This window comes from Myotis davidii, unplaced genomic scaffold (genome assembly GCF_000327345.1).
Source record: "Myotis davidii unplaced genomic scaffold, ASM32734v1 scaffold551, whole genome shotgun sequence".
In the NCBI taxonomy this organism is placed as follows: domain Eukaryota; kingdom Metazoa; phylum Chordata; class Mammalia; order Chiroptera; family Vespertilionidae; genus Myotis; species Myotis davidii.
This window is the reverse complement of record NW_006283788.1, coordinates 285,028-302,018: the sequence shown is the minus strand read 5'-3', so window position 1 is coordinate 302,018 and position 16,991 is coordinate 285,028. Positions and strand designations below refer to the sequence as shown.

General features: G+C 50.9%; 1 protein-coding gene across 1 annotated transcript in view; it reads right to left on the bottom strand.

Moving 5' to 3' along the window:
- Positions 1 to 3,584: 3,584 nt before the first annotated feature.
- PLIN3 (perilipin 3) overlaps positions 3,585 to 16,991 on the bottom strand; it is a 17,315-nt gene continuing 3,908 nt past the window's right edge. The window contains exons 4-7 of the mRNA XM_006754031.2: positions 13,836 to 14,121; positions 8,427 to 8,626; positions 6,297 to 6,422; positions 3,585 to 4,395 (exon numbers count right to left, since the gene is read on the bottom strand). Coding sequence (XP_006754094.1) covers positions 4,045 to 4,395; positions 6,297 to 6,422; positions 8,427 to 8,626; positions 13,836 to 14,121 — 963 coding nt within the window. The 3' untranslated portion in view covers positions 3,585 to 4,044. The remainder of the gene's footprint in view (positions 4,396 to 6,296; positions 6,423 to 8,426; positions 8,627 to 13,835; positions 14,122 to 16,991) is intronic.

Sequence of the window (16,991 nt, the reverse complement as noted above, 5' to 3'; positions counted from 1 at the left end):
CCCCCCCCCCCCCGTTTTGCTTATCTATTCTCTTCTGGGTGCACACCTGGGCCGTGCTCCAGTTGGGAGCTGTTATGAATAAAGTGGCTGAGAACATTTGGGGGTCAGTTTTTGTGTGGACATGTGCATAGCACTTGGCTACAAATACAGGAACGGGGCTGCTAGGACAGAGGGGAGGTGTCCCATTTGCTTTTTATTTTAAAAAAATATATCTATCTTTATTGATTTCAGAGAGGAATGGAAGAGAGAGATAGAAACATCCATGATGAGAGAGAATCATGGGTCAGCTGCCTCCTGCACACCCCCTACTGGGGATGGAGCCCACAACCCAGGCATGTGCCCTTGACCGGAATCAAACCTGGATCCTTCAGTCCACAAGCCGACGCTCTATCCACTGAGCCAAGCCAGCCAGGGCCCCAGTTGCTTTTTAAACAGGCTTTGTAAATCCTTGCCCATCAGACCCAGAGCCCTCAGGAGGAAGCGACATTGCCCTGTCCTTACTAATGAGAAAGCATAAGTCATTTCAGCTCTTTAGTGGGCCTGGGCCTGGGAGGGGGTGGGGGGAGCAAAGGCCCCCTCTCACTTCCATGCCTCCGTGGTGGACAGACATCATGCTGGTTCGTCCACTGCTCCAGCATCAAGCATCTGCTATCCTGGCCCCAACATCACCATTGCAATCCACTGCTGGAGATGTGTCCCACCATTAACCTTTAGGATGGCACAGTGATTACAGTTACTGTAGCAAAACACATTGCAGCTTTTCAATCTCGGGAGGAATAGTTCATCGAAGCAGCAAGATGTAACAGGAAGCACAGCAGAGGGGTCTCAAGCAGAGGGTGGCAAGCTTTTCCTACAAAGAATGGCAGAGTACACAGTTTTGGCTTTGTGGGCCATGGACTTGGCCAAAGAGATCTTCCCTCTTCCCATCCCACTCTCTAAGATAGAGAGGATGGCCCTAGCAGGTTTGGCTCAATGGATAGAGCCTTGGCCTGCGGACTGAAGGGTCCCGGGTTCCATTCTGGTCAAGGGCACATGTCTGGGTTGCGGGTGCTATCCCCAGTAGGGGGCGTGCAGGAGGCAGCCTGTCGTTGATTCTCTCTCATCATTGATGTTTCTATCTCTCCCTCTCCCCTCCTCTCTGAAATCAATAAAAAAATAGATTTTTAAAAAGAAAAGCCTTCAGGCTCTGGCTGGGTAGCTCAGTTGGTTAGAGCGTTGTCCCAATACTCCAAGGTTGCGGGTTCAATCCCCAGTCAGGGCACACACAAGAAGCAACTAATGAATGCATAAATAAGTGGAACAACAAACCAATGTTTCTCTCTCTCTCTCTCTCTCTCAAATTAAACAAACGAGAGAGAAAAGAAAAGCCTACAATCGCTCATCAGAACAGGAATGAACACAAAAGAGCAGACTGGCTGCTCTAATTACCTTCAAATTACGCCACCACTGACTTCATGAAACAACGTGGGGAAATGTGTTGAAAGCCACTAAGTTAGTGTTAAGGTCTCACACGGCATTAGCTAATACATCCCATTTTGCAGAGGGGAGGGAGCAATGCTGGGCAGAAAGGGGAAGCTGGTCAGCCAAGCTCCTCCAGCAAGTTGGGGTACACACAGACAGAAGAGAACCCCGTCTTGCTTGCCAGGCCCTCATGGGCTGCAGGGCCAGCCAGCTGCCCCGGTTGGAGACCCAGGTCCCCTTATTGACCAGGAGACTTTGAGCAAGTTATGTGTTTCCCGTCTGCCTCGGCTCCCCACCTATAAAATGGGAAGATTAGTGGCGGCTCCCCCAGAGGGCGAGATGCGGATGCGGATGAGGCGGACATCCACCAAGGGCTCGGAACAGCACCTGGCTGACTATGGCTATGCCCAGTACCAGCTGAGCATCATCAGTACGAACAGATTTGCTCCCTGCCAGACTGACAGCCCGCTTTGGGAAACCCCAGTGATTCATGTCAGCAAAAGGCGGGAAAATTAGTGTTTGGAATGAAACTAACTCAGTGGTTCTCACCCGGGAGTGTTGGGCAATTTCTGAGGGCACCTGTGGAGTCACGCCTGGGGAGGGGTTTCCTGGCATCGAGTGAATGGGGGCCCAGGATGCTACTCAACACCCCACCGTGCCCAAGACGGCCCCCCCACAGAGAACGACCCAGACTCCAATGTGCACCGTGACCGGAGATAACCTCAGCTTCAGGCTCGATTATTACACAATCTTTGCCCCTGAAGCTGGATCTCAGGGGAGGACACTGAGGGACAGAGAGGGAAAGGCCTCCACCTGCGTTCCACACCAGGGACCCATGTCCCACCCTGAGCTGGGGTCAGGCATCGCCCAGACAGCACCGTGCAGCCAACAGAACGAGCGGATTTGTTGCATTGCGGACGTGGCTGAGAGGACGCAACCCTGCTCCCCGCTGTGTGCTTCCACTTTGCCATCTGTACAGTGGGGACCCCTAACCTGCAAGGCTGAGGGGTTTGTGCGCGAAGTGAATGCAACAGCCTGGGCCAGAGAGAGAAATGAGAGGATTCGGCTTGTGTTGTAAGCAAAGGTCAGTGGGAACACGGCCAGTGATTACAAGTGGACACGCTGAGTTCTGTTCATTGGTAATTCTTAAAAGAAATATTTTCATTGATTTCAGAGAGGGAGAGGGTGAGAGAGAGAGAAACGACAAGGATGAGAGAGAATCATTGATCGGCTGCTTCCTGCACGCCCCCTGCTGGGGATGGAGCCTGCAACCCAGGCCTGTGCCCTGATAGGGTATGGAACTGTGACCTCCTGGTTCACAGGTCGACACAACCACTGAGCCACTGCAGCCAGGTTCATTGGCAACTTTTACTCTTTGCACCTGGTGGGGGTTCCCTGCAGCTGCTGTAACCAGTGACCACAACACTTCACCTTACAGCCTGGAGGTCCGAAGTCCGAAATGAGTCTTAGGGGCCAAAATCAGGGTGTTGGCAGGGCTGGTTCCGCTGGTTCCTGGCTTTTCCAGCTTCTCCAGGCGCCTGCATCCTTGGCTCGTGGCCTCGCCCGTCCATCCTCAAGGTGAACGGCAGAGCATCTTCCCATCTCCGCTCTGTCCGCACATCTCCTCCAATGCTGACCCTCCAGCCTCCCTCTCACACAGGACCCCCGTGGTGACGCTGAGGGCCCACCTGGATAACCCTGTGTCATCTCTCCCCTCCAGATCCTTAACTGAATCCCATCTGCAAAGTCCCTTTGCCATGGAGGTCCTGGGGATTAGGATGTGGACATTTTGGGGGACCACCCTGCCACACTGTTCCCCACACTCCTACAATAGGACGATGCGGGCAAGATCCCGTGGGCCAGGGCGGAGATGAAGGGCCCCTGCACCGCTCTCCTCAGCAACGACCAGGACCGCATGTGATGACTGAACGCCAACGAGGGTGGTGGGCACATGGGTGGCGATCATTATGGGCGCCCCTGACGCACCGAGCGCCAAACTTCAAGTTCGGTAACAAGTCCATCCCTGTCCCACCCTCGTGAGCAAAGGAAAAATTCCGGCCACAGAGACACCGGAATTGCTCAGCTGCTGGGAATACACACACACACACACACACACACGCCTGTACTCAGCTGCAGATAAAATTTATTAAGGCAACACTGAAGCTCCAGGCACCTGTGGCTTCCCAGGCAGCGCCTCCCCGCCCCGCCGCAGGAGGCCCACTTCACAGACCAGAAGTCCGAGTTCGGGACCTAAACATTGAGGTCTGTGGCCCTTGATGTACAAAAGGAAGTGGGATAGAAGTGCGAGATCCCTGGCTTTTAGGGAAGAAAAAATATATTTTTCGAAACCTTCTTCTAAAACAATTTCTTTAAAACCTTCTAGAAAACAATTTTCCGGGAACCTCACACCAGTGACTGAGGAGTGAGGCTCAGGACACTCTTCCTCCAGGCTCAAGATGGTCTGTCGGGAGGATCCCAGCTTCCCAGGGCAGGAGCTGAAATGAGCTGGGGGCCAGGGGGTCCAGTGCTCCTTGCTGACCGCTCGGGAACGGATCGAGACCCTGAACCCCTTTCCTGTCTATCCTACTTCTTCTCTTCTGGTTCTGGGGCTTTCTCTGCGACTCCAGGGGCGAAGGGTCCCACCACCCACGTGATGGGCGTGTTATGGGACACATACTCGACTAAGTGGTCAAGGGCCTCCCGGGCCTTGGCAACGCGCTCGCGGCTCTGTGTCAGGATGGAGCTGGACAGGTCCTGGAAGGAATGCATGTCGGAAAAGGTGGCCTGGAGGTCCTCCACCTGGCGGCGAGCCTGCTGCACCTGGTCCTTCACGTGGCTGGGCAGCCCCTGGATGCTGGACCCCAGCGAGGTGCAGGTGGCCTGCAGCTGCTGGGCAATGTCACGCAACATGGTGAGCGTCTGGGACTCGACCTGCTGAGAAGGGAGAGTGGGGCGGGGGGCGATCAGGACCACTGCTTTGGGGAAAACTGGACCCAAAGCCAGGGAAAAAGAAAACGGGGGTCCTATCGCCCACCTTTAGGAAACCCTTCCACAGGGAGACCGCCTGGCACTATCGTTCGGAATACCAGCTCTTAGAGTTTGGGTTTTTTTTTTAAAAAAAATAAAGTTTGTTGATTTTTAGAGAGGGAGGGAGAGAAAGAGAGAAACATTTATGCAAGAAACTTCGACAGGCCACTTTCTGCACCGCCCGGCTGGTAATCGAGCCCACGACCTGGGTATGTGCCCTGACCAGGAATTGAACCCTCCACCTTTTGGGGTATGGGACAATGCTCCAACCAACTGAGTCACACCATCCAGGGCCGGCTCTTAAGAGTTTTGAACCGTGAGATATACACAGGTCAAACTGACAAACAAGCACAGACATTTCCCCAAAGAAGACGCACAAACGGCCAATAAGCACAAGATGTTCAGCTTCGTTCGCCACTAGGGAGATGCAGCTCCAACCCACAATGAAACACCACTTCCCACTGACGGGCACAGCTAGGATCCCAAAGACAGAGAGTCAGAGTCAGCAGGACAGGGAGCCAGTGGGGCCCTTGGACTGGCCAGGGGGCAGTCACTGTGGAAAACAGACTGGTGGTTCCTCAAGATGTTAAACCATAGTTACCATGTAACCCAGCAGTCACTACCCGACAGAAATGAAAACATCCATCCAGACAAAAACCTGTGCACCCGTGTTCACAGGGGCGCTATTCGCAGCAGCCCAAAGCGGGACAACCGGACGCCTACCATCTGGCGAACGGACCCACACAATGCGGCCCCGCGCGGGAATATTCCTCCGCTCTGGAGAGGAGTGAAGCGCGGCCCTGGCCGACTTGGCGGGAGCGCTGTCCTGTGCACAGGAGGCGGCAGGTTCCGTTACGGGGCAGGGCCCAGGTTGTGAGCAGGATCCCAGGTTGGGGTGTGTGCGTGTTAAAGAAAAAGAGGTCTGAGGCCTGGGCTTTGGGTCGCTCCAACATTCTGAACTTGGGGAGATGAGAAATCAGAAAAGGGGACTAACACAAAGGGGGACTGAGAAGGCCCAGTCAAAGCAGCAAACCAGGTGAGGATGTTGTCCCCAGTGAGAGTCCCCAGCTCATGATGGTTCTGAGATTTCGACTGTATGATGGTGCAAGAGCGACATGCACACTTTAAATTTTGAATTTGGGTCTTGCTCTGGGCTAGCAATGTGTGGACCACGGCTGTCCCGTGGTGCTGGGCAGGGCAGCAGAGGGTTTTGCCCAACTGAAGGCTAATGTACGTGTTCTGAGCACGTTCATGGTGGACTGGGCTTACCTGTGATGTTCGGTAGGTTAGATGATGTATCAAATACATTTTCGACTTACGATACTTTCCACTTACCATGGACTGATCAGGAAGTAACCCATTGTAAGTTGAGGAGCATCTGTATACTAAAACCCACTGAATACTTTAAAGGGGTGAATTATACAGTATGTGCACTATATCTCAATAATTATAATTTTTTTTAAAGTACAAGACATTTTTATATCTCAAAACTGATGTTTTAACAGTTAAAAAAAAACACAGGTGGTCTGGAAGAATGTTCAAGGCAGAAGCTGTTAGCAGCTCAGATCTGGTCCTGAAGTTCCCCAGCCAGGAAGGAGAAAGAACAGCACCACCCTGAGCGCTGTCAGCAACACCCACACCCAAGAGCAGAAAACTAGGCAGGCTTCCCGAAGGAGGTGTCGGTGAGTCCTGAAAGCAGTGAATGGGAGGCGAGGCTGGGGAAGCATTTCAGGCAGGTTGGTCCATCAAACGGGGGTGGAGAGGAAGGTCAGGGCCCTGAGCACCATGCCCCGCCCCACAATGGATACCTCTGGCTTCTCGAGGCTCTTCTCCGTGTCCTGGAGCTGCTTCTGGTTCCAGTTGAGCCACATCTGGTGTAGCTTCTCCTGACCTTCCACCAGCTTCTGATCCACGCCCAGCTTGACACTTTCCATCTGGAGTAGGACAGAGAGCAGTGAGACAGGCTGCCTCGGTGCCTGGCCCAGCTCAGCAGGGCCCCCGCACCTTCCCGGGGAGGGGGTTCCCACGGGAGCCTGGGGAGCCCTCCTTCCTCCTTTTATCTGAGATGGCGGAGGTAAGGGAGGAGGGTGCTGTTTCCATAGCTACCTGGTAGTCACAGATTTTCTGCAGCTCCTCCCATTTTGTCTTTCTCCCCTCCCCTTGCACTGGGCCTGGCCACCAGGCAGGCTGTGGCCAACAGGTCATGTGCAGTTGGAAAAGCAGAGGCTTAAAAGTGCTTGTGATGGAACGTTATTCAGCCTCAAAAAGGACGGAAACGCTGACAACTGCTACAGTGGAGATGAGCCTGGAGGACATCATGCTCAGTGACATAAGCCAGTCACAACAGGACAGATACTGATTCCACTCCTAGGAGGTCCCTAGGGGAGTCAGATCCACAAACAGAAAGTAGATGGTGGGGACCAGGGGCTGGGGGAGGGAGATGGGAGTCAGTGTTTAATGGGACGGACTGTCAGTTTGGGAGGATGAGAAGGTTCTAGAGATGGAAGGTGGCGGCGGCTGCACAGCAGTGTTGAATGTGCTTCATGCCACGGAGCTGTGCTTACAAACGGTTATGATGGTAAATTTTGTGTTACGTGTGGTTTACCACAAATAAAAGTATTTTAAAAGAGAGGAGACATCGTTAGCAGAGGGAGTAAAGAGGAAATAACAGCAATTTAGCTCTTTAGGGAACAGAAAAATAAGACCTGGCTGGGGGATTTGACTATAAAGAGGCAGGGGGAACTGTGTGGGGTGACGGAACTATTCCAAATCTCGATTTCGGTGGCAGTGATATGGCCATTTGTATTTATAAAAGTCCTCAAGTGGTACACTTCGAAAGCGGTGGTTTTTATTGTGCGTATTTTATACGATTTTAAAGATTTTTTACAGAGAGGAAGGAAGAGGGATAGAGAGTTAGAAACATCGATGAGAGAGAAACATCGATCAGCTGCCTCCCGCACATCTCCCACCGGGGATGTGCCCGCAACCCAGGTACGCGCCCTCGACCGGAATCGAACCTGGGACCCTTCAGTCCGCAGGCCGACGCTCTATAAAAGTCCTCAAGTGGTACACTTCGAAAGCGGTGGTTTTTATTGTGCGTATTTTATACGTCTATGAAACTGACTTTCAACAAGACACAACAAGAAAAAGGGCTCATGTGCTCTCACCGCGCGTGGGTCCCTCAGACCACGGCCAGGTGAGGAGCTGTCTTGCTGAAGAAGGAGCCCACGGGAGGCCCAGCCTCCAGCCGACCTGTCAGGGCTGAACTCTGTCCCACCCGCTGGCCCTCAGAATGTGACTATATTTGCAGGTCGGGTTAGAGTGTGGGCCTTACTCCAGGATGCCTGGTGTCCTTAGAAGAGAAGATCAGGCACTCACAGAGGGATAACTATGTGAGGACACAGGGAGAAGATGGCCATCTGCAGCGAAACAGACCCCAGGAAAAACCAACCCTGGCAATACCTGATCTTGGACTTCAGCCCCCAGAACTGGGACAATAAGTAAGAAATATCTGTTGTTGCCAAAACCGGTTTGGCTCAGTGGATAGAGCGTCGGCCTGTGGACTGAAAGGTCCCAGGTTCGATTCCGGTCAAGGGCATGTACCTGGGTTGTGAGCACATCCCCAGTAGGAGATGTGCAGGAGGCAGTTGATCGATGTTTCTCTCTCATCGATGTTTCTAACTCTCTATCTCTCTCCCTTCCTCTCTGTAAAAAATCAATAAAATATATTTAAAAAAAAAAGAAAAGAAAGAAATATCTGTTGTTTAAGCTGCCCAGATGGGACTTTGTTATGGCGGCCCCGGCAAACTCACTCAGGACCACAGCCCCATGAACCAGCCCAGGCGGATGTGGAGAAGGGGAGCGTTAGCCATTAGGTTTGGGGAAGGTGCCAGAGAGCAGATGCTGCTGTGCCGCCCCAGGCCGCGGGCGGGGCTCACCAGGCTGAGGGTCTGCGCCAGCTGCAGCAGGGCCTCCTGGGCCCTCTGCCGGGTGTGCTGCAGTTTGTTCACCGAGTGTTTGTAGGCCTGATGGCGCAGCCGCTCCGACAAGGAGCCCAGACGCACGAAGTAGCTCTGCTCCTGCCGCTGCTGCTGCACCGAGGCGACGTCGACGCCCTCCAGGGACGTGGCAAGGTGGGCTGCAGGGGGAGGCGGGAGAAGCATTAGGAAGGCTGGGGTGCAGACAGAGCAAGCAGCTCGGGCTCCCCTGGTGCACACTTCAGAGCATGGGTCTTGGTCTGGCACCGACTGCCCAAAAGTTTATGCAGGTCTGATGCTTGCAAGCTCTGAGGCCTCAGAGTGAAGGATTTCCTTGCCTTACTTTTCCCCACCTGCAAGATGGGTCTGCTGAGAACCAAACTTCCCAGGATTAAGAGACCTTAGGCCAGCATGAGGGTCTGCAAACTACACCCTGCGGACACATCCAAATTGTTTCCGGTTTTGTACAACCAGTGCATACAATGATGCCTGTTCATTATATATTGTCTTTGGCTACTTTCAAACTACATCAGTGGAGTACGTGGGCTCTTGCCCAACAGAGACTAAAATAATTATTATCGAGTCGTTTATAGAAAAAAAGTCAGCTGACCCAGTACTAGTGCCTGGAATATTTTAAAAGTGGCCAAACTTTCACAGTTTTCTAGGTGGTTCCTTTGAATTCGTGTCAAATCTTAACAGCTCTGTGAGGAAGGCACTGTTCTCCCATTTTTACAGTTGAGAAAACTGGAGCTCAGAGGGCTTAATCGACTTGCCCAAGGTCACACAGCTTGAAGGCAGCAAATCGGGACTTGAAGCCCAGTCATATGACCCCCCGTTCTCAACCGTACTGGATGGGAGAAGTTTGAGCTACATGAGAATCATCTCAATAAGTCAGTGATAACTGGTCCAGAAAGTGCTCCTGAAGTTACAAGACAGAGGATGGAAAACTGCCTATCCTGATAATGCTATCCTACTCCTTTTAATCTTTAACATAGTAGTTAAAAGTCTGCACTTTAGCCCAGTTTGCACTTAGTGACTAGGAGGTCACGATTTGATTCCCCGTCAGGGCGCAAGCCCGGGTTGCAGGCTCTGTCTCCAGTAGGGGGCGTGCAAGAGGCAGGCGATTGATGATTCTCTCTCATCATTGATGTTTCTAGCTATCTTTCCCTTCCTCTCTCTGAAATCAATAAAAACATCTTAAAACAAAACAAAATACAATTTCGCATTTTATAAGTAACCTGATTGGGGTTTGAATCCAGATTTACTCACTTGCTTTGTAAAGACCTATGGCAGGGACCCACAAACTATGGCCTGAACCAAATGCCATCTGCCCTTATAAATAAAGTTTTATTGGCACATAGTCACACACATGAATCTACCTGTCCTCTATGCTTTCATGCTATGATGTCAGAGTTGAGCACTTGTAACAAAGACTGTGTGGCTCAAAAAGCAAAAAAATATTTACTACCTGGGCTGTTAACAAAATGTTTTGTATCCTGTAGTCTATGCAGAAGTGATTTAGCCATAAGCCTCAGTTTCTCCTTCTGTACCATGACGGAAGCCAGAGTTGCCTGAAGTGTGAAATTTGGACTACCCTGTACTCAGAAGAGGCACACGAATGAATGTTTAGCTATTTTTATTATTTACAGCTGATTAAATGGCTTTTTATTTATAGTAAGTGATAAAGTTTCCTTTCTAAAAGAATCAGGAAAAATTGACGTAAAGATGATCAAATAGCCCTGGCCAGTGTGGCTCAGTGGTAGAGCATCAGCACAAAGGGTCGCGGGTTCGATTTCTAGTCAAGGGCACGTACCTGGGTTGCAGGTTCATTCCCGGCCCAGTTTGGGGCACATGCAGGAGGATATCCTCAGCTAAGAATTTTTAAAAAGATTATTAAATAAACAGTACAGGGAACATAAACATATGACCAAGATATCGTGAGAGATGTGCTCCGGTCAGACCGGAACAGCAGAGCTGTTCTGATGATAAAGTGAAACCTCCACTTAGCCACAGATTTGTGCAGATCCTCTGGGTCAGGCACGTTTCAGAAGTGAAAGACGTGGAAAATAAAGCAATAAAATCCCATCGACCTGTTGTGTGATCAAGGTAAGCCTTCAATCAGAGGAATTCAGTTGTTTTTATAAACATGAAATTCTGGAAGAAACGTACTCTAACCCAGGAATAGGCAAACTTTTTCTGTGTGGGGCCAGACAGCAATATTTTTGGTTTTGTAGGCTATACTATGCCTCAATTACTCAGCTCTACCATTACCATGCCGAAAAAGCCATAGACAAGAATGTAAAAAAACGGGTGTAGCTGTGTGCCAATAAAACTTTATTTATAAAAGCAGGTGGTAGACTAGATGGGCTTTATAGTCAGCTTGGGAAGAGATGTCCTAGAAGAATTAGTTTATGCTCACATTTAAAAATCTGAACAAAAAAGACATGAGACAATTCGAGGCAGCAAAAATAAAAGCCTTGTGTTGTGAGAAAAATGGATTCCTCCCTATTCTCCCACCAAAGGGGCGTTTGCAAAGACTAACCAAAACTAGCATCACGTTGAACCCTACTGATGTCTGGAATTTCTCCATGGCTCTCTGGGCGCCCCTGAGCTCTGCCCTTGGAAGTGAAAGCAGCTTTGTCATTTAGGCCAAGTATATCTGGCAGAGTCCTGGCATGTCTGAGCAAGCTGCAAGGTCCCAAGGAGAGGGCAGGTGCCCTGAGCAAAGGGGAGAACCCGGGGGGTAGGGGGGGAAAGGCTGTTCTAACCTGAACCCCAGACTAACACGCCTAGTTCTTTTTAAAAAATATGTATTTTTATTGATTTCAGAGGGAGAGAGAGAAACATCAATGATGAGAATCATTGATTGGCTGCCTCCTACAAGCCCCCTACTGGGGATTGAGCCTGCAACTGGGCATGTGCCCTGACCTGGTTCATAGGTTGATACTTAACCACTGAGCCACCTAGTTCTAATAAGACACACCTAGTTCTAATAAGACTCTGCAAGAGCTCCTCATACCCTCATACCTACAGACGACCCAGTATCGTAAGCGCGGTGTGCACAGGGATTTCATCCTTAGTGGATGGGTGCAAAAAAATCAAAGCTGCTCAGACCCATCTGTTCTCTGCTGTGGCTTTCAGGCTCAAGACCTTCCTCCAGCAGACCCTGCCTTCTCCTCCTGCCTTCAGGGGCCAAGGCCCACAGCTGACTCTTACAGAGGCTGAGCACCTACTAGGGCAGCAGGCACTGAACTTGGAGTTTGGCAGGGAAAACATCAGCCAGGTCCCATCCTTCAAGAGGTTCAGAGTTGGGTTTTGGAAGCTCAAAGGACAAGTGACATGCCACACTCAAGCCACATGCTGCAGGACTGAAGCTCGCCAGCCCCCCGGAGCTCCCCCGGACACCAGGGACTGCCCTTCCCACTGGGTTCAGGAAGACGTGTGGGATCTCGGCCAACTCGAGAGGGCTCCCATCGGCCAAAAACAATGGGACAAATGAAGTGTCAATAAAATTAACACTTCGGGCTGGAATATGTCGTGTTAATCCATGTGCTCAAACCTATAAGGCAAAAACCACTACGGACCCATGGGGGGCGCTGGTGAACCCACCCCTCATGCCATTTTCCCTGCTCTTCCTCAATAAGCTATACCTCGGGGTCATCAAAATTACAGTGGGGCCTTGACTTAGTTGTAATTCGTTCCAAGACCGAGCTCGTTAAGGAGCTCGTTAAGGAGCTCATTAACTCAAATTAGTCTATCAACTCAATGCAAAACATCGGCAGAGAGACAGCTGGTATCTCAAAAAACTCGTTAGTCGGAACACTCGTAAGTCAAGGCCCCACTGTATAGAGAACTTTCTCCACGGAAGTGTTCCAGCTACAAAGAAGTGACACTTTTACGAGCGATCCGTGGCAACCCCAAATGGAAAAAGAGACGGAGATAAAGATCGGCTGTTCCCCCATCCGGGAATCACATGGTTCCACATGCTGTATATGAAGTTCCAGAACAGGCCAAGCATCGATTCTCATCTGGGGGCAATTCTGCCCCCAGGGGACACTGGGCAATGTCTTGGGACATCTGTGGTTGTCACAACTGGGGGTGCTCCTGGCATCGAGTAGGTGGGGACCGGAAATGCGGCTTAGCCTCCCTCAGCGCCCAGGCTGGCCACAGAGAGTGACCCGGCCCCAGTGTTAGCAGCGCAGCAGTTGGAAAGCCCCGAGGTAGCCCATCTTCAACTTTTTTTCTTTCTCCCAAATATTTGACTCCTCATTCAAACAAGCCAGCTCTGGCCAGTGGGCCGGGGCCAAGCTGCCCTTGGAAGGAGCATGGTGCCTCGTTACTTGCAGCCCTCATGGGCTCGCTGCCATGGGCACGGGAAGCTGACAGACTGGTACACTGAAAGTCCCGGGCATGTTATAAAGGAGGCAGTTGTTCAAATATGGCATCAAGAGCCATGGGCATGAGAGGACAAGTTCAGACCATGAGCAGGACTGGCTGTTTAGTCTCCAATAGTTTTATCCCCAGTCTGTCTATTTGTCTTCATTTCTACCCACACCGGGTCAGGCCCTGTCTTCACCAGCCTGGACCAGGACAGCTGCATCTGCCCTGGTCTCTCAGCTCCCACCCTTGCCTCCCAGCCTGTCCTCCCAGAAGCAGCCACCAGAGGGCGCCTGTAAGCACCTTCCTCGGGTCCAGTGGCTTCTAGGCCCTCACCCCCCATCTCCATCCCCAATGCTCCTTCCTCAGGGTCAGACCCTTATTCCTCACTTTAGCCTACTTTGCGCTGCAAGACCTGCTCCTGTCCCTCCTCTGCCCTCACTTTCTCTCTCTCATAACTGTTTTTCCAACACACCAGGCAAGGTCCTGCTTCCCGGCCTTTGCATGGACTGTTCCCTCTCCTGGGACCATTCTCAACCTAGACATCGAGATGGCTGGCTGCCTTCTGCCTCCAGCTCTGTGCTCAAATGCCGCCTTCCCATGGGGGCTCTAACAATGCAAACTTCCTCATCCATATGTGTCCTGAAACCCTCTCCCTCCCCCTCCTAGCACGCTGTTTTTTCCTCTCAAACACTGGTCATGGTTCTGTCATCAATTCTGCAAAGAGGCTTCCATCTTGCTCACTGATGGTGGCCCTGTGTCTAGAGCAGGGCCTGGTGCTCAGCAGGTACTTAAAGGCCTGAATGAAATCACCCAGACTCTCCTCTGTGGTTCCCTCACCACCACCACCCATCCCCCCACCCCCACCCCCACCCTCACCTCTGGCATTAGTTTCTTTTAAATGTTCATTCAATTGGCCAGACTCCAGGCAGCTGAGAGGGGCCCAGGCTGGGAGGTCCAGGGAGGGGTCCCAGGCCCACGGGCCACACTCACCCAGCTCGGAGTCTGTCATAGGCAGGTGGTTGTCCATCCATTCCTCCGACTTGCCCAACACTGTGTCCACCCCACTCAGCACCATCTGGCCCATGCGGGACCCCATGACCGACTGGACACCGCTGGTCACCACCGACTTGGTCTTGTCCACGCCGCTCTGCACAGCTTCCCGGGTCACATCCACTGCCTCTGTCACTCGGGTGGTCACCGTGTCCTTGGCGCTGGCCACTGCTTCTCGGGCCCCGGTCACCTTAGACGACACGAGCTCCTTGGTGTCCGCCAGGACCTACAAGTCAGGCCAGCATCAGATCTCTGCACCCCCTCTGTACCAGGTAGCCCCACGCCTGCACACCAACCTCCAGGGAGGCCCAAGGGAGGAGTTCCAGCTCCTGGGTGACCCCAAAGGGTCAATACTGAATTCAGTATTGCAGTTAAGACCACTGCTCAGGAGCCAGCTGGCCTAGTGAGAATCTCTGGCTTGATATTTCTTAGCTGTGTGGCCTCAGGCAAGTCGCTCCACTTCTCTGTGCCTCAATCCTTCCAAAGCCACACTGTCTAATGCAGTAGCCACTAGCTATATGTGGCTATTTATGTTTAAAATAATTAAAACAAAATTTGATCGAAAGCATGGTCTGAAAGAGATGGTCGTACACCCATGTTCATAGAAGCGTTATTCACAGGAGTCAAAAGGTAAAGACAACCCAAAGCAATCCATCGACAGATAAATGGGTAAACACCATGTGGTCTGTCCAGACAATGGAATATTATTCAGCCTTGAAAAGGAAGAACAGCTCTGGCCAGTGGCTCAGTGGTTGGAGCATCGTCCCATGCACCAAAGGGTTGTGGGTTCTATTCCCAGTCCGGACACATGCCTGGGTTGTGGGTTTGGTGCATGTGGGAACGCATGCCTAGGTTGTGGGGTTCGGATACATATGGGAGGTGGCCAATTTATGTTTCTCTCTCTCCCCCTTCCTCTCTCTTCGAAATCTGTGGACATAGGCCTCAGGTGAGGAAAAAAAAAAAGGAAGAACATTCCAACACATGCTACCACATAAATGAACCCTGAATACATTACACTCAGTGAAATCAGCCAGGCACAAAGGACAGATACTATGTGATTCCACTCATAGGAGGGCCCTAGAGGAGTCAGATCCATAGAGTGGATGGTGGGAGCCACAGGCTAGGGGACGGGGATGGGGGAGTTAGTGTTTAATGGGGACAGAGTTGGAAAGATGAGAAAGTTCTAGAGATGGATGGTAAGTGATGGCTACACAACAATGTCAATGTGCTTAATGCCACTGAGCTGGTTAAGACGGAAAATTTCATGTTGTAAAAAAACTAAGAGAACTTGTACTCAAATGTTCATGGCAGTATTATCTACACCAGGGGCTGGCAAACCGTGGCTTGTGAGTCACATGCGGCTCTTTGGCCCCTTGAGTGTGGCTCTTCCACAAAATACCACATGCAGGCGCGCACGTACAGTGCGATTAAAACTTCGTGGCCCATGTGCAGAAGTCAGTATTTTGTGGAAGAGCCACACTCAAAGGGCCAAAGAGCTGCATGTGGCTCGCGAGCCGCAGTTTGCTGACCACTGACCTACACTGATGGTACCTTCATGATGCCCACCAGCCAATCAGGAGTATGCAAAATAACCCAACAAAGATGGCAGGTTAATTTGCATACGCAGGCGCTGAGTGGCCGGGGGTGGGGTGGGACGCTTGTGTTGTCATCTCCATGGTGACAACGCAGGCTCTCAGCATTGCCCCAGCCTCTCTGGGTCTCTGGGCAGCGTGGGAAGGCAGAAAGGTGGCTCTGGCCAGAGTGAAGGCGGTGCCAGCAGCCTGGGGAAGGAAGGCCCATTTTTGCACGAATCTTTGTACATTGGGCCTCTAGTTCTTGATAACCAGGAAGTAGAAGCAACCTAATACGTCCATCAACAGGTGAAAGATAGGCAAAACGTGGTTCACCCACACTGGAATGTTACTCAGCCGTGAAAAGGAGTGAAGCACTGATACTCACTGCAACGTGGATGAATCTTTTTTTTTTAAAGAGCTCTATTTTATTTTATTTTTTGTAAAATATATTTTATTGATTTTTTACAGAGAGGAAGTGAGAGATATAGAAAGTTAGAAACATCGATGAGAGAGAAGCATTGATCAGCTGCCTCCTGCACATCTCCTACTGGGGATGTGCCCGCAACCCAGGTACATGCTCTTGACCGGAATCGAACCTGGGACCTCTCGGTCCGTAGGCCTATGCTCTATTCAGAGCCAAACCAGTTAGGGCAACATGGATGAACCCTGAAAACATGATGCTCAGTGAGAGAAGCCAGATGCAAAAGGACACATGTTATATGATTTCATTTATATGAAATGTCCAGAACAGACAAATCCATAGAGACAGGAAGTAAATTAGTGGATACCAGAGGTTGGGATGTTTGATGGGAAGGAGAGTAACAGCTAAAGGGTGTGACGTTTCTTTTTCAGGTGATGAAATGTTCTAAAACAGATGGTGATGGTTACAAATTAAAAGTAGCTATTTAAGCCCTAACCAGTTTGGCTCAGTGGATAGAGCACTGACCTGCGGACTGAAGGGTTCCAGGTGCGATTCCAGTCAAGGGCATGTACCTTGGTTGCAGGTACATCCCCAGTAGGGAGTGTGCAGGAGGCAGCTGATAGATGTTTCCCTCTCATCGATGTTTCTAACTCTCTATCCCTCTCCCTTCCTTTATGTAAAAAATCAATAAAATATATATTTAAAAAATTGAAAAAAATAAATAAATAAAAGTAGCTATTTAAGCCCTTGCCAGTTTGGCTCAGTGGCTAGAGCTTCGGCCTGCGGACTGAGAGGTCCCAGGTTCAATTCCGATCGAGGGCACATACCTGTAGCAGGCTTAATCCCCGGCCCTGGTTAGGGCACATGTGGGAAGAGGCAACCAACAGATGTGCCTCTCTCACATCAATAATTCTGTCTCTTCCCCTCCTTTCTGCTCTCTCTAAAAATCAATGGAAAAATATCCTCAAGGAAGGATTAACAAAAAATAAAAAATAGAAGTAGCTATGTAAGCTCTGGTCCGTGTGTTCAGTAGTGTCAACCTGAGCACGAAGGGTTGCGGGTTTGATTATCAGTCAAGGGCACGTACCTGGATTCTGGGCC